The sequence below is a fragment of the Alligator mississippiensis genome, chromosome 10 (genome assembly GCF_030867095.1).
Source record: "Alligator mississippiensis isolate rAllMis1 chromosome 10, rAllMis1, whole genome shotgun sequence".
NCBI classification, from domain to species: domain Eukaryota; kingdom Metazoa; phylum Chordata; order Crocodylia; family Alligatoridae; genus Alligator; species Alligator mississippiensis.
Genome location: NC_081833.1, coordinates 54,688,625 through 54,710,673, shown reverse-complemented (window position 1 = coordinate 54,710,673; position 22,049 = coordinate 54,688,625). Strand labels below are relative to the sequence as shown.

Below are 22,049 nucleotides of genomic sequence, written 5' to 3'. Positions count from 1 at the left end.
AGATAATGTGCATATACAAATAATTACTGATCAACTTGTACAGATGAAAAAACCTCTAAAAGGTTCCCTCACTTCCTCCCGCTTCAACAGAAAATAAAGGAGAACACTTCCTTTTAATGGCTTTAGGAAATGATGCTAAATCCAAAACAACTTGTTGCTTTATGAACATGTTTCTCAAACTTACCAAAAAATTTGAATCCTTCACACCCGCTACTACTTGCCATGAGTGAATGAGGTCTTGGACATCAGTTTCTCTAACATTAACAAGCTCCAATTTTTCTGACAGCAAAGGTAACCTTTCAAATATTGAAACAATTCTAGCATCTCCTAAGGATGCCTTCCTGAGTCTCCAGACAAAAGTAGCTGCATAACTCAATGCATGACATAGCGGTCAGTTGCTCTGGAACTGTGATGTTAGTTCGAATGACACAGAGGTAATGAAAAAGACAAGTGTCAGCGCCACTCTACAGTTATTTAAGAAATGCCTGATTAGTACCTCATGTCATTTAAGGCATTCTTACAGTAACTTCTATGGCATGACCCTTAAATTCCACAACAAAATTAAGTTATTTCATCTTCACTAGTTACCCTGTAATCTCTCCAAATAGAACTATGAAGCCCAGCCTGTACTTATGATTCCTTTTACACAGTGACTATGGACTGGACTTCACGTTCTCTGCATTCAAAGTACAGCGCAAGATGAACGTGCTGCAAACAAATTAACTTCTCCTTGTCAGGACAGTTGAAGAGCAAGTAGCTATCCATTTGGTAAGTGCTGAACCAACTAAATAATAATGGCCACAAGCTAGCAGAGAGCAGATTTAGATTGGACATTAGGAAGAACTTCTTCACAGTTAGAGTGGCCAAGGTCTGGAATGGGCTCCCAAGGGAGGTGGTGCTCTCCACTACCCTGGGGGTCTTCAAGAGGAGGTTGGATATGCATCTAGCTGGGGTCATCTAGACCCAGTACTCTTTCCTGCCTATGCAGGGGGTCAGACTCGATGATCTATTGAGGTCCCTTCCGACCCTAACATCTATGAACCTATGAACTGAAGGGGTGTAAGCACACTTTTGGACCTCTGGACACTCAGAGAAGTTTCTACAGCTTTCAGGGGACTTCCTCTTGCACTGCTGAGTGTTTGCTTCAATCTCTACATTCTTTTCACTTCAACTTGACTCCAAATCTATCCTCCTCTCTGGGTCCCTTCTCAGATACTTCCTTGTTATTTCAATTTACCTTATCCCCTCCTAACTACAGATAGATGCTCCCCCCCCCCCCCCCAAAAAAAAAAACAACAAAAAAAACAGCATGAAGCTAACATGATAAACACTGCATATTATGCCTTTTCCCACCTCCTGTGGGCACCTCATCAATGCAGGCTACAAACTACTCAGAACAAAGATTGTGTTCTAGTGTTTGTATAGTGCCTAGTACAATGGCAGCCAACCAAGAATAGGATTCCAGGCACAAACAGAATAAATACAATCAACAATAGGTAGTTCCCACCAGGGGTGGATCCAGAGTGAGTGCAGTTACATGGTTGCACTCCCTTTTTGAACTGCAATGCACCATGGGACCCTTTGTGGACTTTTTAAAGCCCCTAAAGCAGATGAAAATTCCTTCCTCCTTTCCTCTTCCTGCTTAAAGGCATCCCCCTCTCTTCCTCTTTCCCCCGTCCGACTTTCCCTGCTTTTCCAGGGAATGGGGAAGCATCAGAGCTGTTATTGCTAGCTGTGCTGTGCTGTGCTCTGCTGGGGATGGGGACAGTGGCAGCAGGGATGGACAGGGGTGTCCCTACACATGCTCAGAAAAGGGTGGAGGGAAACTACTCTCCACTACACTACTGCCACTGTCCCCTCCCTAGCTGAGTCTAGTCTTCACTTAGCCTGGCTGGCTCTGGAGCTTTTCCACCTCTCATTATTGGAGAAAGCAGCAGCAGCAGCCAGGGGAGTTGGGGCTAAGAGGAGAAAAGGGGCTTCCTCTGAGCAGGAAGTAGGGATTTTCATCCCCTTTAGGGACTTTAAAAGTCCTCAGAGACTCCCGTGGGCTGTTCTACCTGCACTGGTGGGGGTGGAGGAGGCTAGGAGCAGGGTGTGCAGCCACCCTTGCAGTGCAGGTTGCTGGTGTCGCACACCCCTTTGGGAAGTAGGGGATCCACCCCTAGGTCCCATAGGAAAACATATAAAAATGTCATCCATTTGGCTACAGCAGATCACAAGTATCTATGGAATCATGGAGAAATGTCATCTTCTGCAGCCCTGTAACTGCAGATCATGGGACAGCAACTAAAACGCACCAATAGTTTACATCTTTCAGAGATACTGTTTCAGGCCGCCTAAAAATTCAGAAGAACTCATTGGTTTATTTTAAGTTCACATTTTCAAGACTATGTCACCAACTTTAATATCTAGAAGCTTTAAAAGCAAGACAAACACAAAACGGTATTTTGGAACACCATTTTGTGGCAAATGTCATGGTTACACAATTAAAACAGAAAAGTGGTAGCTGAGTGATTCACAACACAAAATAAACTAACAAACACGCTGAGAGAGAGGGAAAATGACAGATACCCATCTTCAACAAAAGCCAGGACGCTGTGGAAAATCTAGTATAGCAGAACCACCCATAGCAAACAGTACCTTGTGGAGAGTGCGAGTAAGAAATGGAACTTGCCCGACTGATATGACCGGCTCTAAACAGCGCATGTGTGCGCATGCGCATGCACATGCACAGTGGATCTTACCCACAACAGATTTTCTAATTTTCTTTCTAGGCAAGGAAAGCTGGAGACCAAGAAAAATCCAAATGCAAGTTCTGAACTGGATCTATTGGAACTACTCTTATTCTTTATCTAAGCAGCAATGTTTGACACAGTGGGTATAAAAAACAGATACACTGAAGTTTTTGCAATGTTATGGAGCTCTGACACATTGGGGTCTGGACTTTCTCCTACGAGCAGCTAGAACTGTTCTTGATTTAGTCTAACTTGGGCAAAAGAAGTAAATCAGCAGGCTCTAAGACACAACCAGCTTTTTTATATCAGTAAAGGGCTCAGATACAAGAGAACCAATTCATTTTCTTGAAGGGAGGCTGATCACAGAACTGCAGCTTTTACAGTTTCCAGATCCTGATGATTTCCCAATACCTTTGATGACACAGCAATGAGTCTTTCCACCTGGCAAGTAGCACAAGGCCTCAAAAACACTCCACTGAGGAGACGACGTGAGGAGTTACAAGCCAAAGAAAGAAGGCGCCGTGCTTCAGTGCTACCATCTGCTGCCAATAGTTGGCCTCAACCAGAGCCCTATTGCTGCACCCCAGGAAAGCCAATTCTTGACCGGGATGCAACCTGCTGCGGTGCTTCTTGGACGACCCCCTAGCAGGGCAGCACAGGGCACAGCCTTGGTCTTTCAGGGTCAGACTCAACGACTTGAGGTCATGTTGAAGTTTAATTCAAACTGCTCCTCGTGCCAACATCCCTCAAATTAAGGGTGGGGGAAGAGTTTGAGCCGCAGGGCACCCAGGTGCAGCAGCAGTAAACGCACTACACATCCCCTCAGAGATAAAGTCAGACACGGCTCTTTGGATAAATCGGATATCTGTTTATTAAATTTGTCCAACTATCTGAGTTGATTTAATAAAAGATATCCCATTTTCCTAAAGACCCTTGCCTGCCTACGTCCTTAGACGAACACGGCTACACCCAACACCTCGGCGGTGAAGTGAGCTGGTCACGGCGATCCTGCCCGCCCCGGCACTGACCGTCGCGCAGCACGAACAGGTCCGTCTGCTTGTCCGAGTTGAAGTCCCCGAAAGCCGCCAGGACGCCGCGGGCCTCGGACCCGAAGAGCTGCGCGGTGACGTTGTGCAGGGCGCGGCCAGGCCGCGGCAAGCCGAGCAGACAACACAGCACCAACACGGACACCCCGCAAACCCCCATCCTCTAGCCCCGCCACCACCGCCGCCAGCAGCGCTTTACGGCCGCGGCGGGCGGGGCCGTCACAATCCCCGCGCTTCACTTCCGGGACGGGCCCGGCGCTTTGCGACAGTGTCGCACGGTGTCCCGCTGCCCGAGTCGGGGCTGGTGGCGGGAGCGGGAGCAGCGCGGCGATGGCGGGGCATTTGGCGGACGTGAGCTGGAAGGTGGTGGAGCTGCGAGCCCGCTCCAAGCGCTCAGGTCGGACCTCGTGCCTGCTGCCGGGGTGGAGGCTGCTGGCGCGGGGCCGCTCCCGCCTGGCTCTGGCTCTGGCTCTGGCTCTGGCTTTGGCTGCCATGTCCCCGCAGGCGGTAACCCGAGCGCCGCGCTCCTCTGGGCTAAAAAAAGGCCGGCGGGGCGGGTGGTGGCTGAGAGGCGGGACACCCCTGTGCCCCTTCCCCCTTCGCTGTGCTGGCACGAAGGCCCTTGGCTGCTGCCTGAGCTGACACCGTGCCCTTCCTCTCCCCACCCCAAGCCGTGGGTCCTTCCCCAGCTCGCGACACTTCTGCCACGCGCTATTATGTTCCCAAGTGTCCGGCAGCTTCAGCGTGTGCAGCGGGATCGCTCCCCGGGGAGCCCAGGGCAGTGCTGGGCTGCACCACACGTGCTCTCTGGTGAGCGAGAGGTCAGGCCTGTCTGACACGTGTGGGCAACGTGGGCCTTGTGCCCACAGAGCAGGAGTTAGCGTCCCCCCCCCCCCCCCCCCCCCCCCCCCCCCCAGTTCATAGAGCGGGTTGGGTTTGCGTCAGTTGAATTTGTGGACAAATAAAAGATGAAATGTGGAGGGGAGTGAAGGTCAGAGGTTCAAAAGGAGCTCGTCAAGCAGGACACCGAGCAGAGCACACCAGACCGCGTCTGCTGACTCTCTGATGAGTCCAAGGAACCAGTGGACGCTGCCCAGTGAAACTGCCCAGAGATGTGAACGGACAAGGGACAAGAAAACAGTTCCCCCAGCCAGAGCCTCTGGGGAGCAAGCAGGCAGCTTCCCATAAACAGTACTCATTTTTAGTCTGTTCTCCCATCCGCACATTTTGTACACCCTGAGGTGTTTGGTTTGTCTGGCAACCTGTCACCATAAATGTGATGTTGAGTGTAGTTGTTCGGTTGCAGTTGTAAATCGCTACCCTTAGTCACAGAGGTTTGGGTTGTAGCCGTGTTGGTCTAAGGACATAGGCAGACAAGGTTCCTTGGGTGAATTCGATATCTTTTATTAGACCAACCCAAATGGTTGGAGAATAGTTATTAAGCAAGCTTTCGGGTTCAAAAACCCTTCGTCAGGCTAAGGAAGTTTCAGCAGTTGATGTGTGCTCTTCCTGGAAGAGGAAGAGCACACACCAACTGCTGAAACTTCCTTAGCCTGACAAAGGGTTTTTGAACTTCCTGGATGGAGCACACACCAACTGCTGAAGCTTCCTTAGCCTGATGAAGGGTTTTTGAACCTGAAAGCTTGCTTAATAACTATTCTCCAACCATTTCAGTTGGTCTAATAAAAGATATCAAATTCACCCAAAGAACCTTGTCTGCCTACCCTTAGTCAGGCTTTCAACTCCATTTGACCTACCCCCATCCTTTTGGGGTAGGTTTAAAAGTTAGTTTTAAAGAAAAATGAAGATCAGGACCTTTTAAAAAGAATTCCAGTAGAAAATATTTGCTTCAAGTTGTTCCCTCCTGTTGCCAATACATATATAAAACTCCCCCTTTCCCTTTATATATGCAAAAAAGCAGTAGAGCTCTTATCATTTCAGTTATAATAATTCAGGGATCGGATTCCTAATGGGGACTCAGTTGGGCTCCACACAAGCATTTGCTCACTCGAAGTCTTATGCAGGCTTGAGGTCTAAATTGTGACAGTGTTATTAGTAATTTTGCACTGCTGAACTGGAAGTTGATACTGACTTGGAAATACATCAGCTGATAACTTCTCACAAAATAGGATGTTGCCTATGAGAGCCTATGCCTCTCTAGAGCAGTTTGTCTTGAAAATGCCACCCTGCCTTACCCTTCTGCTGTCATATAGCAAATAACTGCTGTTGACATCCTGAGACATTTTATAGCAGAAGCTAAAAAATGCTTTTTGCACCTTCAGTCAACCACTTGCACCTTTATGATTCAACATATTGATCAAACTTTATTTCTCCATTCCAATATTTGAGACCATTCCTATGGGCAAATAAGAAACAACAAGGAGTACAACGGAGTTGCCATAGGCAAATTGTTATCCTAACTGATTACTGGTATTGAACTATGCTATTTGAAAACACAGTTCTGTGATTTAATGCAGTGGTACCCAGCCTTGGGCTGCAGGCTGGGGTCAGTGCATGGGTCAGTCCAGCGCAGAGTTGGTGTAATTTGGTGCATAACCCCAGCCTTGCATAGTGTGTTGGGCCTGGTGGGCCCAGCCCCAAGTACACTAAATTGGGCCTGCCACCCCAGCCCTGGTGGCAGATGCGCATGCTCTGGATCAGGACCCATTATCCTTGCCCCACACATCAGCCTAATCCAGTGCATCGGGCAATGTCACCTGGCCACAAGGCTTGGAAATTTGATGGTGGGGGAGCAGCGGCAGCATTGATTTCTATTGGTCCCCTGCTACCAGTTTTCCAGGTCTGTGTGGAGCCCTGTGAGCCACATGACGTGGGTTCCATGGCCTAGAGCTTAAGCACAACTGACAATGCATTTTTGTAAAAATACCATTAATATTGCCTCTTATTTTGGATTGCTGTACACTTCCTGCTGATGTGTAGCTAGGGATGTTGTCTGCAGACCATGGCTGACCTATGCATCAGACACAAAGTTGAGCCACGGTGACTTCTGCAAACCTGGTCCAGATCTTGCAAATCAGTTACTTAAGCAGGCCTTTAAATATGCTGACTTTGAGCTGCTGTGCAGCTCAGTCCTTTTGTGGAATCTGGGTTCATGTTTATATAAATTATGAAGATAGTTAGTTTTAAGTAATTACTAGAAAAATTTAACCAATCACCCTGTACTAAAAAATTCAGAAGAGAGTAATAGTAGCTTATTGTGTCTTCCTTCTTATTCTTCCCCTACTATTCTTGTCATATAGGTTTATATTTGAAATAAGTGAAAAAAATTAAAGGAAGATTAATAGAAATGATGGGTAGACAGACATATGAGCAAGGCCGTTTTTAACCTAGCTTAATTTTAGAGGCAAAAGAAACGCACCAAAATTGTTTGTTTAGCTTGATTGTCAGTTATACTCACTTATTTGAAAGTAAATTAAAAACTGCTTATGTGTCTTTAAATAGGATATTTATGGCAAAATTTAGTAAACGCGAATCAAATTTGAAATGTGCTTGTGAGACTCGTATTTTACAGTATCCCTAATCCTTATGTACATCCTTCCCTTATATTTTTTAAAAACATAGATCTGAAACTTGCAAACAAAAACAGAGGTTTAAGAACAAACGTTAGCTGATTTTCTGTTTTTTAGACTAGGTACAGACATTCAAAAAGCCTGAAGTAGAATTGATCTGTTATGTGGTTTTCTTTAAGCAGCATAGTTTAGACTGGTAGTGAACAGAAGATACATTCGCCAGATTCTTAGACCAGATCCTGCCATTTTTAAATCAGTCTCTGTCAAACTTTTGTGCTGTTACAGGTACAGACAAGTTTTGTGTGCTGCTCTTCTGTTCCTTTATGGGTATAGACCAATTTCTGATCACTTATAACCAGTAAAACATAATGTCTGTTCCTAGCCTAAAAACTGAGATGCCTTTGAATTAATCAATCGACTGTTGTTGCATTAGTAGGATGATGCTAAAAATAGTAAATGTGGTAAGTCTGTCCTGCAGTCTGAGCTGAGCACTGTGGTCTGTAATGGAACTCTATCCTGTTTAACAGACTACCTATTCAGGCACCTCAGCCATAGAATTAAGGCCTAGTTTTCAACATAATTGTGTAACTGTATAGACTACTTTGCTGTGTTTGCCTTCTGAAACAGAAGAGGCATTAGTTTAAATTTTCAACATACTTATCAGTATAGCCATTAGAGTATTACAAAACCAAAACCAATCTATGAGTACCGTGCAGGATAAAAACAGTGCTGTTGAAATAGCTATTTAACTATGTATTACTTGCATAGTTTTAGTCTTAATGTTTTACATTTGTATTTAAGGAGGGAAAAATGCTTTTATTTTTGATAGTGATCTACTCAGTCTTGGATTAGAGTATATTCCATTAGTTTCATTCTGCATGTAGGTAGCAAAATTCTTACTGAGTTTGGTGGTTCTGAAAGAGATCCCAAGATAAGATGCATATCAAAATGTTTAGAATAAAAAAAACCCACAAGAATTTTACTGCAATGTTCAATAGGTGAACATTATGTAACTTACATTCTTACTTGATTAGATGTGATTTATTAAAACTAAGGCAAAAGAAAATCAAGTGTTAGAGTATAAAAGGGAAAACATAAAATATAATGAACTTTAATTATCCCCTTTATTGTGTATTGCATCGCGTTAGTAACTCTGCTAACACTGCTTTTACTTAATTTAATGCTGATTGCTTCTAACCTTCACTAAACAGCTTTGAAAATTGCTGTAGTTTAGCCTGAGACGTTTGACATTAGCTGCACCAATTTGAAATGGCCAATTTGGATGATGACAGAGCCTCTTCTGCACGTGCTTTCTCGAGGTTTGGTAAGTGTGTGGTCTTTTTGTGTGTCCTTCTTGAACATAATGATTGTTGTTGATTTGTATTGTAAACATAAATTAAAACAGATGTGCTTACCTTAGGATTTTCAAACAAAACTTAAGTTCAAGATTTGTGTTACTTTCAGAGAAAGTCTTCCACATCTGAAATATTTAGCTTTCTAAGGGTGAAAAATCTTTCTGCATTCTTTGTGAATGTGCTGTCTTGTTTGTTTTTTGAGATCTCTTTTATGGTGATGAGATTTACTTTCTGCGACCTTGTCTACATTTGAGAATTCTCAAGTTAAAGGAAGGTGTAAATTGAAACCAATGTAGTTGCTCTGTCATGACTTCACATGTAGAAGATACTGGTGATCTGGAATAAGAGTGACTTGCTATGATTTGCCTTGGGTGTGCTTGGCCTGCATCATGATGTCATCAGGTCCACAGGGCTCCCTGTTGACCCATGAGGAGCCCTGGGACCTGTGCACTGGATTGGGTGCCTGATCCCAGCACACAAGACCAAGTGGGGGTGACGCTGGGCCACAGAACCTAGTCCCAGTATGGGGGGCTAGTGAGGGTGGTGCCAGGCTTTCAGGGCCCAATCTCAGTGGGAACGGATGGTACCACGCCCATGGGGCCCAATCCTGGCACCTGGGACTTGATCTGGGCCATGGACTGGCCCCATGCCACTCATCTGGTGTGCAGGGCCAAAAGCTTGAGCACCACTGGGTTAGCTTAATGTGTTTTGAAAGTAGATTAAACTAAATGGAATGAGATAGTGTTAGTCTTATTCTGGGTAAAGTGTTTCTATAGATGAAGTTACTTAGGGAAAACTAGAAATACTTAGCTGGGTTATTTCCTGAGATATTGTACTGGTGACACAATTTCAGTGGTGGATATGACCAGTTTGCAGATAAGAAACTATTAACTGTTCAATGCCATAATTGCATTAAGGAGTTACTTGAGCTATTCTGCTGTTGCTGAACTTCTTGTCTTCCTTGTAATATCGTGGGAACTGTTTGAGCTTTTTGCCTTTTGAGAAACCATTCTTCCTTAATTTTTGTAAAGGTATTATAATAAACCTTGATTTCTAATAGTTAAAAGCTGTTGTCACACTGAACCATCAGGTTGAAAAATCAACAGTTCTGGGTATCAGTTGCTGAGTATCTTTGTCAGCTGAGTATCAGTTTCCGGTGTGGCTGGCAGCACTTACAAGACCTGGGTAGCAAAACGTGTATGTATTTTAATGTATTTTGACTAGACTATCTTGTGTATTGATTTGAGAATTTATTTCTTAATTTTAATTTCACCAAGTTTTGAAATCCAGCTAGTAATCTAAGTACAGTGGGTTATATAAGAAAAATAATTTTTACTTCCAAAGATTAGGAGACATGAGATAAAGCAAAAGAAATGTGTTTGAAGTTGTTTTCTGTCTTCTATTAATAGGAAAATAGACTTCAGAAGTTTTAACACTTTAAAACAAAAGTTTTATTTTTAGAAGCGAGAAAGCAGAGAGAAGTTTTATATTTGGAGAGTTTGGCAAGACTTTCAATCACTTGCTTAAAAAAACAGTTCTTTTTATTTTTACTTAGCTATTAATGGCATACTTAAGGGAGCATGTTGACAAAAATACACTGACCTGCTTTCCTCTTATATCTTTGCCAAGGGTAATCTGCAGTCCTACAGATTTTTTTTTTCTGTTTAAAAAAGGCAATTAAAAAAATTTGGTCATTTTAAAATAAAAGTTGTAAAGTGTATTCCCCCCAATTTGTTAATTTAGCTAAACTATTAAAATAATTTAAACGAACCCTTAAAGTGTTTTTCCTAATGAAAGGTAATTAAAGAGTTCTTCTAGACTTGAAGTTGCAGTCTGTGTTCTCCCAGGTTAGTAGTTTGAAATTTATGTGTCCAGTTCTGTATGGCAATTGGCTGCTTTCCAATATTGAAAAATTAGGAAATGGTGAACTTAATTCTGGCAGTTTTATAGTCAGTCTTATGTGGTATTGTCCTAGTGATATTACCTTTACAGATAAAGCCCGTATAAAATTGGTCTCCAAGGCAGGGAGTTTCTCTTAATCTTTGGTCCTAACTTTAGGCAACCTGAGGCATTCTAGAATGATACATAATTCTTTATCTTAGGCCTTTATTTTGCCTTCTGTTATCTTGGTGTTCCAATGGAGAATCATTATACTGTATTTACTTAAATCCAAGTCAAGGTTTTTGTTTGTTTGTTTGTCTGTTTTTGCTGCCATTCAGCAATATGGGGAGAGGAAGGTGGGAGGAAGGCTTGTCTTGCATTTGAGTACTGGGGCAGCTTCAGAGCCACTATTGGTGTTGCTGCCTGGTCAGGGGCAAGGTGGCTCATACAGCAGGGGAGATTTTGTGTGTGTGTGTAGGGGAGGGGAAAGTTGGGGGGGAATGACATATGAGGGAGGATGTGGAGGGTGGCAGGCACCAGGGATCATAGATGCCACAGGTGTGGGCAAGGACTTTTCCCACCACAGTGATAGGGAGAGATGAATTTAAAATGACCCTCCAATCATTAGATTCGATACATGGAAAATGGTAACAAAGTTGTAATTTTTCATGTATAAAATTTGATTATTGGGGAGTCATCTTATATTCAAAGTTGTCTTGAATTTGGGCAAATATTGTAAATAGCGCCTTCCATGGCAGAATCTGTAGAATCTCTGGTACTTTTTTATTTTGCATTTTTGAGGTAAGGGAAGCTAGTAGTGGCTTGGGAGATGGAGGTTGGTGGTGGGAGAGAGGGTTTTTGTCTCTTCTTGACAGGTAGATTTCATAGACATTATGTAGTCTGTTTGTAATGTTTCTTAAAGATAATTAGATTTGTGTTTTGTCTGTTCACCTCTGGAAGATGGCTTTATAGCTAGAGGTCTTCAATACAGGTGTCTCATGATTTGTCCTTGGGCATTTGTACCCTCAATTTCAAATGCAGAAAATGGTGGGGGAGAAAAATCTCTTCACGGGTAGCTAGGTATTTAGAAAGGAGAACAACATGTCAAATTACATTTCAGACTTAAGACGAGATTCACGGAGGATCTCAGGAAAGGTGGTGCTGAATGCTTGTTCCTGTGTCTAGAAGTTAGACGTCTAGCTCTTAGAGTGGAATTCACAAATGCAGGTTGAACACTCAGGTTTCCTATGAAGTATATAAGAAGAGTTGGGTATCTAGCCTCAGGATTCCTAATATTTGGCACTTAAGCTAGCCAAAGTTGTATTGAAGTAGGGGTGTGATTGAAATTGTGCCCCCCATGCACTTAACTAGCTCTGAGTTAGGTGCTTATCTGAGGTTAGGATTCATAATGTTAAGCAAAACATTGCATTTCCAGCAAAACCAAGGAAGTGATTCTTCCACTCTACTCTGCATTGGTGAGACCACAGCTGGAGTACTGCATCCAGTTTTGTGTGCCACACTTTAACAGGGACATGGACAAGCTTAAGAGAGTCCAGCAAAGAGCCACCTGTATGATCAGAGACTTGCACAGCAAGCCATATGAGGAAGGGCTGAGGGTCCTGGGACTCTTTAGCCTGTAAAAGAGAAGACTGAGAGAGTAACTTGGTAGCAGCTTACTGCCACGTTAGGGGAGTACATCAAGGGCTCAGTGAACAGTTGTTCACCAGGGCACCCTTGGGGAAAACCAGGAGTAATTCATAGATTCATAGATGTTAGTGTCGGAAGGGACCTCAATAGATCATCGAGTCCGACCCCCTGCATAAGCAGGAAAGAGTGCTGGGTCTAGATGACCCCAGCTAGATACTCATCTAACCTCCTCTTAAAGACCCCCAGGGTAGGGGAGAGCACCACCTCCCTTGGGAGCCCGTTCCAGACCTTGGCCACTCGAACTGTGAAGAAGTTCTTCCTAATGTCCAATCTAAATCTGCTCTCTGCTAGCTTGTGGCCATTGTTTCTTGTAACCCCCGGGAGCGCCTTGGTGAATAAAACCTCACCAATTCCCTTCTCTGCCCCCATGATGAACTTATAGGCAGCCACAAGGTCGCATCTCAACCTTCTCTTGCTGAGGCTGAAAAGGTCCAGGTTCTCTAGTCTCTCCTCGTAGGGCTTGGTCTGCAGGCCCTTAACCATACGAGTGTCCCTTCTCTGGACCCTCTCCAGGTTATCTGCATCCCTTTTGAAGTGCGGTGCCTAGAATTGCACACAGTACTCCAACTGCGGTCTGACCAGTGCCCGATAGAGGGGAAGTATCACCTCCTTGGATCTATTCGTCATGCATCTGCTGATGCACGATAAAGTGCCATTGGCTTTTTTGATGGCTTCGTCACACTGCCGACTCATGTTCATCTTGGAGTCCACTAGGACTCCAAGATCCCTTTCCACTTCTGTGCCACCCAGCAGGTCATTCCCTAGGCTGTAGGTGTGCTGGACATTTTTCCTCCCTAGGTGCAGCACTTTGCATTTCTCCTTGTTGAACTGCATTCTGTTGTTTTCTGCCCACTTGTCCAACCTGTCCAGGTCTGCTTGCAGCTGTTCCCTGCCCTCCGGTGTGTCCACATCTCCCCATAGCTTTGTGTCATCTGCAAATGGCCACAAAGGCCTGGAAGACAGTTTCAAACTCAACATTAGGAAAAACTTTTTCACAGTCAAGGTTTCCATACTGTGGAATAAGCTCCCTCCAGAGGTGGTACAGTCACCTACCCTGGAAATCTTCAGGAGGAGACTGGACAGTCACCTTTCTGGGATCACTTGTCTGCCTGTCAAAGATGACAAGGCACCCGTGGCAGCTGTTACCAGATTTGCCCGTCACTTTGGGGTGTGCTCATTTATTAGGGGTACATTTCTGGGGTCTCTGTAATTCTATCAGTGTGCTGCTTACTTGTGTTTCTGTATGAAGCTGTATCTCTCCCTTCTGCAAGTCCTCACCCCCAATGGAGCTATCTTGCAGGACTCAGGTTCAATGGGGCTGGGTTCCTCCAACTACCAAATCAGTCAAACACATATATGCACATACACACACACAGATTAACAGGACATGCCTGAGCCAGGCCAGATTATTCAGCATTGCCAGGCTGACACCCTCATGTGCCTTGAAAGAAGGGATGAACCGAGTTCAGCAGGACAATAATCAGTGCAGTTAGACGCACATACACACACGCTAACAGTACGTCTGAGCAGGCTGGGTCTGATCAGCACTTTCAGCTGATACTCTCATGCGCCTCAAAACTCAGCACGTCACAATGGTCCTAGTAGTAACTCCCTTGATGAGCAAACCCCACCGTAGCATTGGGCATTACAGGAATCTTTGGCTTAGGTAAAAGAAGCGTTGCTGCAGAGCAAATGGGGGAGGTCAAGGGGAAGGAAGAGTAAGTGAGGTTCAGAGAGAGAGAGCATAGCAACCAGCTTGACCATAAAAGTTATTTATTGCCAGGTAAATTAACTTATGATGATACCAGTAGTAATAGCCATACAAGAGAGACAAATTTCATAGATTTCATAGATTTCATAGACATTAGGGCTGGAAGGGACCTCGGAAGATCATCGAGTCCAGCCCCCCGCCCAAAGGGCAGGACGTCAGCTGGGGTCATAGGATCCCAGCAAGATAAGCATCCAGTTTCATCTTGAAGGTGTTCAGTGAAGGCGCTTGAACAACCTCCGGTGGCAGGCTGTTCCAGACCTTGGGGGCTCGGACAGTAAAGAAATTCTTCCTTATGTCCAGCCTGAAACGATCTTGTAGTAGTTTGTGACCATTCGTCCTCGTCATCCCTTGGGGCGCTCTGGTGAACAAACATTCCCCTAGATACTGGTGGTCACCCCGATAAACTTGTAGGTGGCCATCAGATCACCCCTGAGCCTGCGCTTTTCCAGGCTAAAGAGCCCCAGGGCTCTCAGCCTGTCATCATAGGGTCTGCTTCCCTGACCTCTGATCATGCGCGTGGCTCTTCTCTGGACTCTCTCAAGCTTCTCCACATCCTTTTTGAATTGTGGAGCCCAAAACTGGACGCAGTACTCCAGCTGCGGCCTCACTAAGGCCGAGTACAGGGGGAGAATGACGTCCCGGGATTTGCTTGAGAAGCATCTATGGATGCAAGCCAGTGTTTTGGTCGCTTTACTAGCCGCAGCATCGCATTGCAGGCTCATGTTCATCTTGTGGTCAATGATGACCCCCAAGTCTCTTTCTTCCATGGTGCTAACCAACATAGCACTGCCGAGCCTATAAGGATGCTGCGGGTTTCTTTTCCCAAGGTGGAGAACCTTGCATTTACCGGCGTTGAACACCATCAGATTCTCATCCGCCCACTTGCTGAGCCTGTCCAGGTCAGCCTTGATCCATCCGCCTGTCTTCTGGTGTGGATGCTTTGCCCCAAAGTTTGGTGTCATCGGTGAACTTGGCCAGTCCGCTTCTGACTCCAGTGTCCACATCATTAATGAAGATGTTGAACAGTATGGGTCCAAGGACAGAGCCCTGGGGGACCCCACTGGTCACAGGACACCACGATGAGTGACTTGCATCAATTACTACCCTCTGGGTCCGACCCCGGAGCCAATTTTCCAGCCAGTGGATCGTGGGGGACCCAAGGCGACAATTGGCCAGTTTCTCCAAGAGACGATCATGGGACACCAGATCGAAGGCTTTTTTGAAGTCAAGATATATGACATCAATCTCATCTCCCTTGTCCAGGTGATAGGTCACCTGGTCGTAGAAGGAAATGAGATTGGTCAAGCAAGACCTACCCGCAACAAACCCGTGCTGGCTATCCCTTAAGATGTTGGCGTCGGCCAGTCAATTAAGGATGGCCTCCTTAATAAACTTTTCTAAGATCTTCCCCGGGATAGAAGTCAGGCTGATGGGCCTATAGTTAGCCGGATCCACTTTCCTCCCTTTCTTGAAGATAGGCACCACGTTGGCCTTCTTCCAGTCTTCGGGCACTACACCAGAGCGCCAAGAGTTTTCAAAGATCCGCGCTAGAGGCTGGGCTATGATGCTCGCCAGCTCCTTGAGTACCCTGCGGTGAAGATTGTCAGGGCCGGCTGACTTGAAGGTATCCAGCTTCTCAAGATGTTCCTTCACAAAGTCAGCATTAATGGAGGGCAGGGGATCACCCTCACCCGGACTTCCCGGCCCTGTAGCGGGCACGGGCGTCCCATGGGGCTGATGAAAGACCGACGCAAAGTACCTATTTAATAGGTTGGCTTTTTCCTGGGCGTCAGTTGTCAGTTGCCCCATCTGGTTCAGCAGGGGTCCAACGTTGCCCCTGCTTTTCCTCCGGCTCCCCACATATCTGAAAAAGGACTTTTTATTGTCCTTGATGCTCAAAGCTAGCTGGAGTTCAGTTGCAGCCTTGGCTTTCCTGGTCTGCTCCCTACAGGACCGGACCAGTGCAGAATAATCCTCCTTGGAGGTGACTCCCATCCTCCATCATTTGTAGGCCTTTCTTTTTAGCCTCAGGAGGTCTGCTAGGTCCCTGGAGAGCCAGGGGGGCTGCTGTCCCCTCTTGCTGCCTTTCCTCCGAGATGGAATAGACTTAGTTTGTGCATTGAGGATCGCTCCCTTGAGGAGCAACCACTCTTCTTGAACTCCCCTCTCCCTGTGGTCACAGTCCCTTAGGGCCTCACTGACAAGCCTCCTGAGCTTGTCAAAGTCGGCTTTCCTGAAGTCAAGGACTTGCGTGTTGCTGACTGACTTGCCAGCTTTTCGGCGGATGGTGAAGGTGATCAGCTTGTGGTTGCTGTCACCCAGCTTCCCATCGATCACTAGGTCGCCGACTAGGTCCTCCCCAGTAGCCAGCACAAGGTCGAGCAGCGCTTTGCCTCTCGTTGGCCCATAGACTTCTTGAGTCAGGTAGAGGTCATCCACGCACGAGAGGAAGCTCTGCGACCGCTCAGATTTTGCTAAGCGATCCTCCCACGAGATGTCTGGGTAATTGAAGTCACCCATGACAACCATGGTCCTGGAGCAAGCTGCCTCAGCCAGTTCCTGGGCAAACTCCTGGTCTAGCTCAGGACTTTGGGTGGGAGGTCTGTAATAGACTCCCACCATTGTGTCCCCTGTGCCGTGTTCCCCATGGATTTTAACCCAGAGGGTCTCCAGCCGTCCACCCTGGTCGCCAATATCGGCTTGCAGGGACACGTAGCTTTCCTTAACATAGCTACACCCCCGCCCCTTTTCTCTACACGATCCCTCCTGTACAGGGTATAGCCATCTATCCCCGTGGTCCAGTCATGGGTGGAGTCCCACCAGGTCTCCGTGATCCCTATGACATTGTAATTGTTTGCACTGAGCAGGAGGATGAGCTCCTCCTGCTTATTCTCCAAGCTCCTGGCATTTGTGTACAGGCAGACCAGTGCCCCCTGGGGGGCTCCTTCCTTGCCCACAGATTTTACCAGGGCTGGGGCTGGGGTGGGCTCCGTTGAGTGCCGTGATCCGCTGGCTTTGCAAGGATTGTTCAGCGGGCCAGCAGTGGCGGTAGTCCCCCCGTCCCCCAGCGGGCTTAGTTTAAAGCCCGGTGGAGCAGGTCAGCCAGTCTGGCTGAGAAGAGCCTCCTCCCTAGGGGAGAGAGGTGGAGACCATCTCTTCCCAGCAGCTCGCTGCCTCTCTCGCCAAAGAGCGGGCTGTGGTCATGAAAGCCAAAGCCTTCCTGACGACACCAGCGCCGCAGTCTTTGGTTGACCACATAGATCCTCCTGTCCCTTCTCAGCCCATAGCCTGAGACTGGGAGGATCGACGAGAACACCACCTGTGCCCCCAGACCCTTAAGCCCCGCTCCCAAATCCCTGTAGTGCCTCATGACCTGGCTGGGAGTGCTCCGAGCCGTGTCATTGGTGCCCACATGAATAAGGAGCATGGGATAGTGGTCTGTGGGTTTGAGGAGCTTGGGGATCCTCTCCGCAATGTCCCGGATGCGGGCCCCTGGGAAGCAGCAGACTTGCCGGGCTAAGGTGTCAGGGTGGCAGATTGGCCCCTCCGTCCCCCTCAGGAGGGAGTCTCCCACAACAGTTACAGTAAAAGCTTTGTTATCCGGCAGCCATGGAGAATGGGGGGTGCTAGGTAACAAAATATGCTGGTTAATTGAGAGGCCGGAACAGGGTCTTTGCCTATTCGTGCCGCCACTTCTCCCGCTGCATCTGGGGTGTCACTGACCCCCCTGTGGTGTTGCTGACCCTCCCGCGGGCTCTGAGGGACAGGGAGGTGGGCCCCGCACAGCCTGCTATGCCCCAGACCATGGGAGCTCGGCAGTGCAGGCCGCTTTGCCCCAGGCTGTGGGGGCTTGGAGAAACCAGAAGTGCCACGGTGGGCACTTCCAGTTTCACTTTACCTTACAAGCTGGTATGCCAGTTAATAGAACATGCTGGCTTGTAAGGTGCTGGTTAACAGAGCTTTTACTGTACAATGTTATATAGTTTCAGTTAGCTGTTTGGGGAAGTCTATTTCAAGTTTGATTAGCAGAAGTCAGGTTTAGAAAGCTGTGCCTGAGCAAGAGAACAAAAGTCAGGGTCCTGGATTCAGAGAGAGAGAGAGAGGGAGTTGGGGTCTCACCACTCAGTGAAGCTTGAACCAGTTGAGGTTCCCAGGTGTTTGTTCATAGATTCATAGATGCTAGGGTCGGAAGGGACCTCAATAGATCATCGAGTTCGACCCCCTGCATAGGCAGGAAAGAGTGCTGGGTTCAGATGACCCCAGCTAGATGCTTATCTAACCTCCTCTTGAAGACCCCCAGGGTAGGGGAGAGCACCACCTCCCTTGGGAGCCCATTCCAGACCTTGGCCACTCTAACTGTGAAGAAGTTCTTCCTAATGTCTAGTCTAAATCTGCTCTCTGCTAGCTTGTGGCCATTATTTCTTGTAACCCCCGGGAGCGCCTTGGTGAATAAAACCTCACCAATTCCCTTCTGTGTCCCCGTGATGAACTTATAGGCAGCCACAAGGTCGCCTCTCAGCCTTCTCTTGCGGAGGCTGAAGAGGTTCAGGTGCCCCAGTCTCTCCTCATAGGGCTTGGCCTGCAAGCCCTAAACCATATGAGTGGCCCTTCTCTGGACCCTCTCCAGGTTATCCACATCCCTCTTGAAGTGTGGCGCCCAAAACTGCACGCAGTATTCCAACTGGGGTCTGACCAGTGCCCGATAGAGGGGAAGTATCACCTCCTTTGATCTGTTCGTCATGCATCTGCTGATGCACGATAAAGTGCCATTAGCTTTTCTGATGGCTTCATCACGCTGCCGACTCATGTTTATCTTGGAGTCCACTAGGACTCCAAGATCCCTTTCCGCTTCTGTTCCACCAAGCAGGTCATTTCCTAGGCAGTAGGTATGCTGGACATTTTTCCTCCCTAGGTGCAGCACTTTGCATTTCTCCTTGTTGAATTGCATTCTGTTGGAGCTTGCAGACAGAGTTCTGAGTATGATCAATGGAGGGATTCCAGGCAGAAAAGGAGTGGAACGGGTGCAGCTTTTGGATCCAAGCATTAGGACAGAAACTTGAGCATTGGTAGGGGTTTTTGTAGAAAACTAACAATGGCTCAAGGGAGAACGCTAGGTTTGTTTATGGTTAAATGATGGCTCATATGCTGGATAATAGGAACTGATCACTCCTGGCTATGAGTGGCATTACTCTGAGGGAGCTCACAATACAGACAGGCAGATTGTGTTTTGGGTGTTTTGATTGTTATACCAATAAAGGTGTTACTACTAGAACTGGTCTGATAAATGCTGAGCTGGGTGTGTGCAGACCTGGGTAAATTTGCATTTGGAGCAGAGATCCCCCATATGCAGTGCTCTCTTGCTTCTCTGGTCCCAGAATTCAGTGCAGTCCTTGCCTTGGAATCTCTGTTTTCCATTCTGAATGCTAATGAAGGAGCATCTCCCATGTAAATGAGTTGTCATCTGGTTTCCATCTCTGATGTCAGGGAAGTTGCTTCACTCCTATCAACCTTGTCTGTCGGGATTTAGGTGCGTCTCCCACTGCATCTTCATTGCCTTTTGTAAGTCCTTCCTCTAATAAGTTCTTGTTTCGGGAGTGGAGTCCTTTGCGAGTCAGACAGGCTGTGTCCTGTGCCAGGGTTCCCCAAGAACACAGACCTGACAGGTAACACAGCAGGACCCAGAGGGAGCCGGTGGCAGGACCTAGCAGCTACAGCAGCAAGGCTAGCCCAACCCTGTCCCAGCCTCAGCCCCTAACTGGAAGCCTGTCCCTGGCAGTGGCATTGGGTGGGAGCACAGGGCCCACATTGGTATCCTGGGGCCAGGGCTGGCAGGGGCAAAGGGTGGGGTTGCAGTAACGTGGGGCCTGGACTGGCAGGGGTGCTATGGAGTTGGGGCAGGCTTGATTTTTAGATGTTTGATTTTTAGACTATAATTTGGGGGGTTTTTTTGGTTCCAAGATGGCAAACCCCCTTGCCAAAAGGAGTACTTCTGGGGGCACGGGGAAGGACTTCTGGTGGCAAAGGTCAGGGGTTAGGAGATAGGACTTCTGGTCCCAGGCTGGTGACTAGGGGATGGGGCATCTGTCAAGGGGCGGGGCTACCCATGCAGCCCTCAACAGCTTGCCAAAACTTGGTAAGCGGCCCTCCAGCTGAAATAGTTGCCTGCCCCCACTGTAGATTGAGCTAGGTACACTCTCCATCCTTCCTATTGAAACTGGGATAATGCATTGTAAGACGGAAAAAGTCATGTGATCAGAGTGAGCAAGCAAGGAAAGATCATTACGCTATAGCTCAGTGATAAGGATATTCCTGGGAAAAGGAGAGGCTGTAAGCCCAGTTTCTCTCTTATCTCAGCACTGCCTGTGCATTGTGCATGAAAGAATGATTGGGAAAAATAAATAAGAGCATAAAGTATATAAGCAGTTTGTTCCTCAGTGACCCAATTCTGACCAGTTTGAAGATCATTTTGGAAATTTTACATTGCAAATACTGGTTGATACCTGTATGTAACTGTGGCAGAAGAATTTGTACTAAATTCTACCCATTGATTACTGTAATTTTCTCATAGCTCATCTGACTAGCAGAGTTTTTAGTTATGTATTTTTTCCAAATGTTGTTAGTGTTGTATATGTCAACTACCATTCATAGATTCATAGATGTTAGGGTTGGAAGGGACCTCAATAGATCATCGAGTATGACCCCCTGCACAGGCAGGAAAGAGTGCTGGGTTCAGATGACCCCAGCCAGATGCCAATCTAACCTCCTCTTGAAGACCCCCAGGGTAGGGAAGAGCACCACCTGCCTTGGGAGCCCATTCCAGATTTTGGCCACTAACTGTGAAGTTCTTCCTAATGTCCAGTCTAAATCTGCTCTCTGCTAGCTTATGGCCATTATTTCTTGTAACCCCCAGGGGCGCCTTGGTGAGTAGAGCCTCACCAATTCCCTTCTGCACCCCCATGATTAATTTATAGGCAGCCACAAGGTCACCTCTCAGCCTTTTCTTGCAGAGGCTGAAGAGGTCCAGGTGCCCTAGTCTCTCCTCATAGGGCTTGGCCTGCAAGCCCTTAACCATACGAGTGGCCGTTCTCTGGACCTTCTCCAGGTTATCCACATCCCTCTTGAAGTGTGACGCCCAAAACTGGACACAGTATTCCAACTGGGGTCTGACCAGTGCCCGATAGAGGGGAAATATCACCTCCATTGAACAGGTCATCCCAAAAAAACATGTTCTAATTGTCCAGTCCAAAACAGTAACTTATTTACCACGTATACACTTAAAACTGGCTGCCAGTTTTGGCCCTACAGTCCAGATCAGGCCCTGTACTGCCCCTGCACTCTGGGATCAGGGCCTGGGGCCCTGCACTGCCTCCACCCAACCTCTACCTGATTACAGCCCGGCAGGAGCAGCATGGGACCCCAGGGTCCAATCCTGACACAGACAGGCTGGGTGGAGGTGGTATGGGGCCCAGGGCCCAATCCTGACCAGGCAGAGATGGTGCAAGGTGCTGTGCTGCCCCTGCTTTGTCAGGATCAGGTTTCTAGGGTTCCTCGCTGCCTTGTGCTCCTGATTTGTACTTGAAGCCATGGCCTGCGATGCTCCTCACGGGAACTGTGGGGAGCCCTGTGGCCCAGATGGCATGTTTCTGGGGGCTGGATCTGGCTGGTTTAGAATTTTCTCAGTGCTATAAGAAAAAATATTAGGATTGAAACGGGGTTGTTTTGACCACATAATTCTGACTAGAAAATAGAATGGCAGGCTTGCCTTGGAACTTATATTAAAGAGAAGTCATTACATGGTTCATGGACAGGACTGGAAGATGAGAATTTTTGAATTTTAATACCATTTTTCTCATTATTAGGTTTTGGCAAGCTGGTTTCTCTGTTTATGAAATGGTAATATTTTTTCAGGCCTGTCATACTAAGAACTCTTATTTGACTAAAGTTTAGTAAGTTTCTAGTCTTCTGCAATTGTTGATTATATAAGTGGGTTTATAGCTGCCAGAGTTGCCTAGGAAGACAGCCAT

The 22,049-nt window shown here is 47.0% G+C and overlaps 2 protein-coding genes across 4 annotated transcripts in view; one reads left to right on the top strand and one right to left on the bottom strand.

Annotated features, from left to right (window-relative positions):
- ITFG1 (integrin alpha FG-GAP repeat containing 1) overlaps window positions 1-3,986 on the bottom strand; it is a 234,549-nt gene extending 230,563 nt beyond the window's left edge. Inside the window, exon 1 of the mRNA XM_006271204.4 lies at window positions 3,764-3,986. Within this exon, the coding sequence (XP_006271266.1) occupies window positions 3,764-3,941 (178 nt within the window). The 5' untranslated portion in view covers window positions 3,942-3,986. The remainder of the gene's footprint in view (window positions 1-3,763) is intronic.
- A 61-nt stretch (window positions 3,987-4,047) lies between these two features.
- The window catches only part of PHKB (phosphorylase kinase regulatory subunit beta), a 205,508-nt gene continuing 187,506 nt past the window's right edge, over window positions 4,048-22,049 (top strand). For 2 of the 3 annotated variants that reach the window (XM_014603360.3, XM_014603361.3), the window contains exon 1: window positions 4,048-4,178. In XM_014603360.3, the coding sequence (XP_014458846.1) occupies window positions 4,112-4,178 (67 nt within the window). In that variant the 5' untranslated portion in view covers window positions 4,048-4,111. Of the gene's footprint in view, window positions 4,179-8,522; window positions 8,636-22,049 lie in introns of all 3 variants that reach the window. The other variant, XM_006271202.4, reaches the window with a different exon arrangement.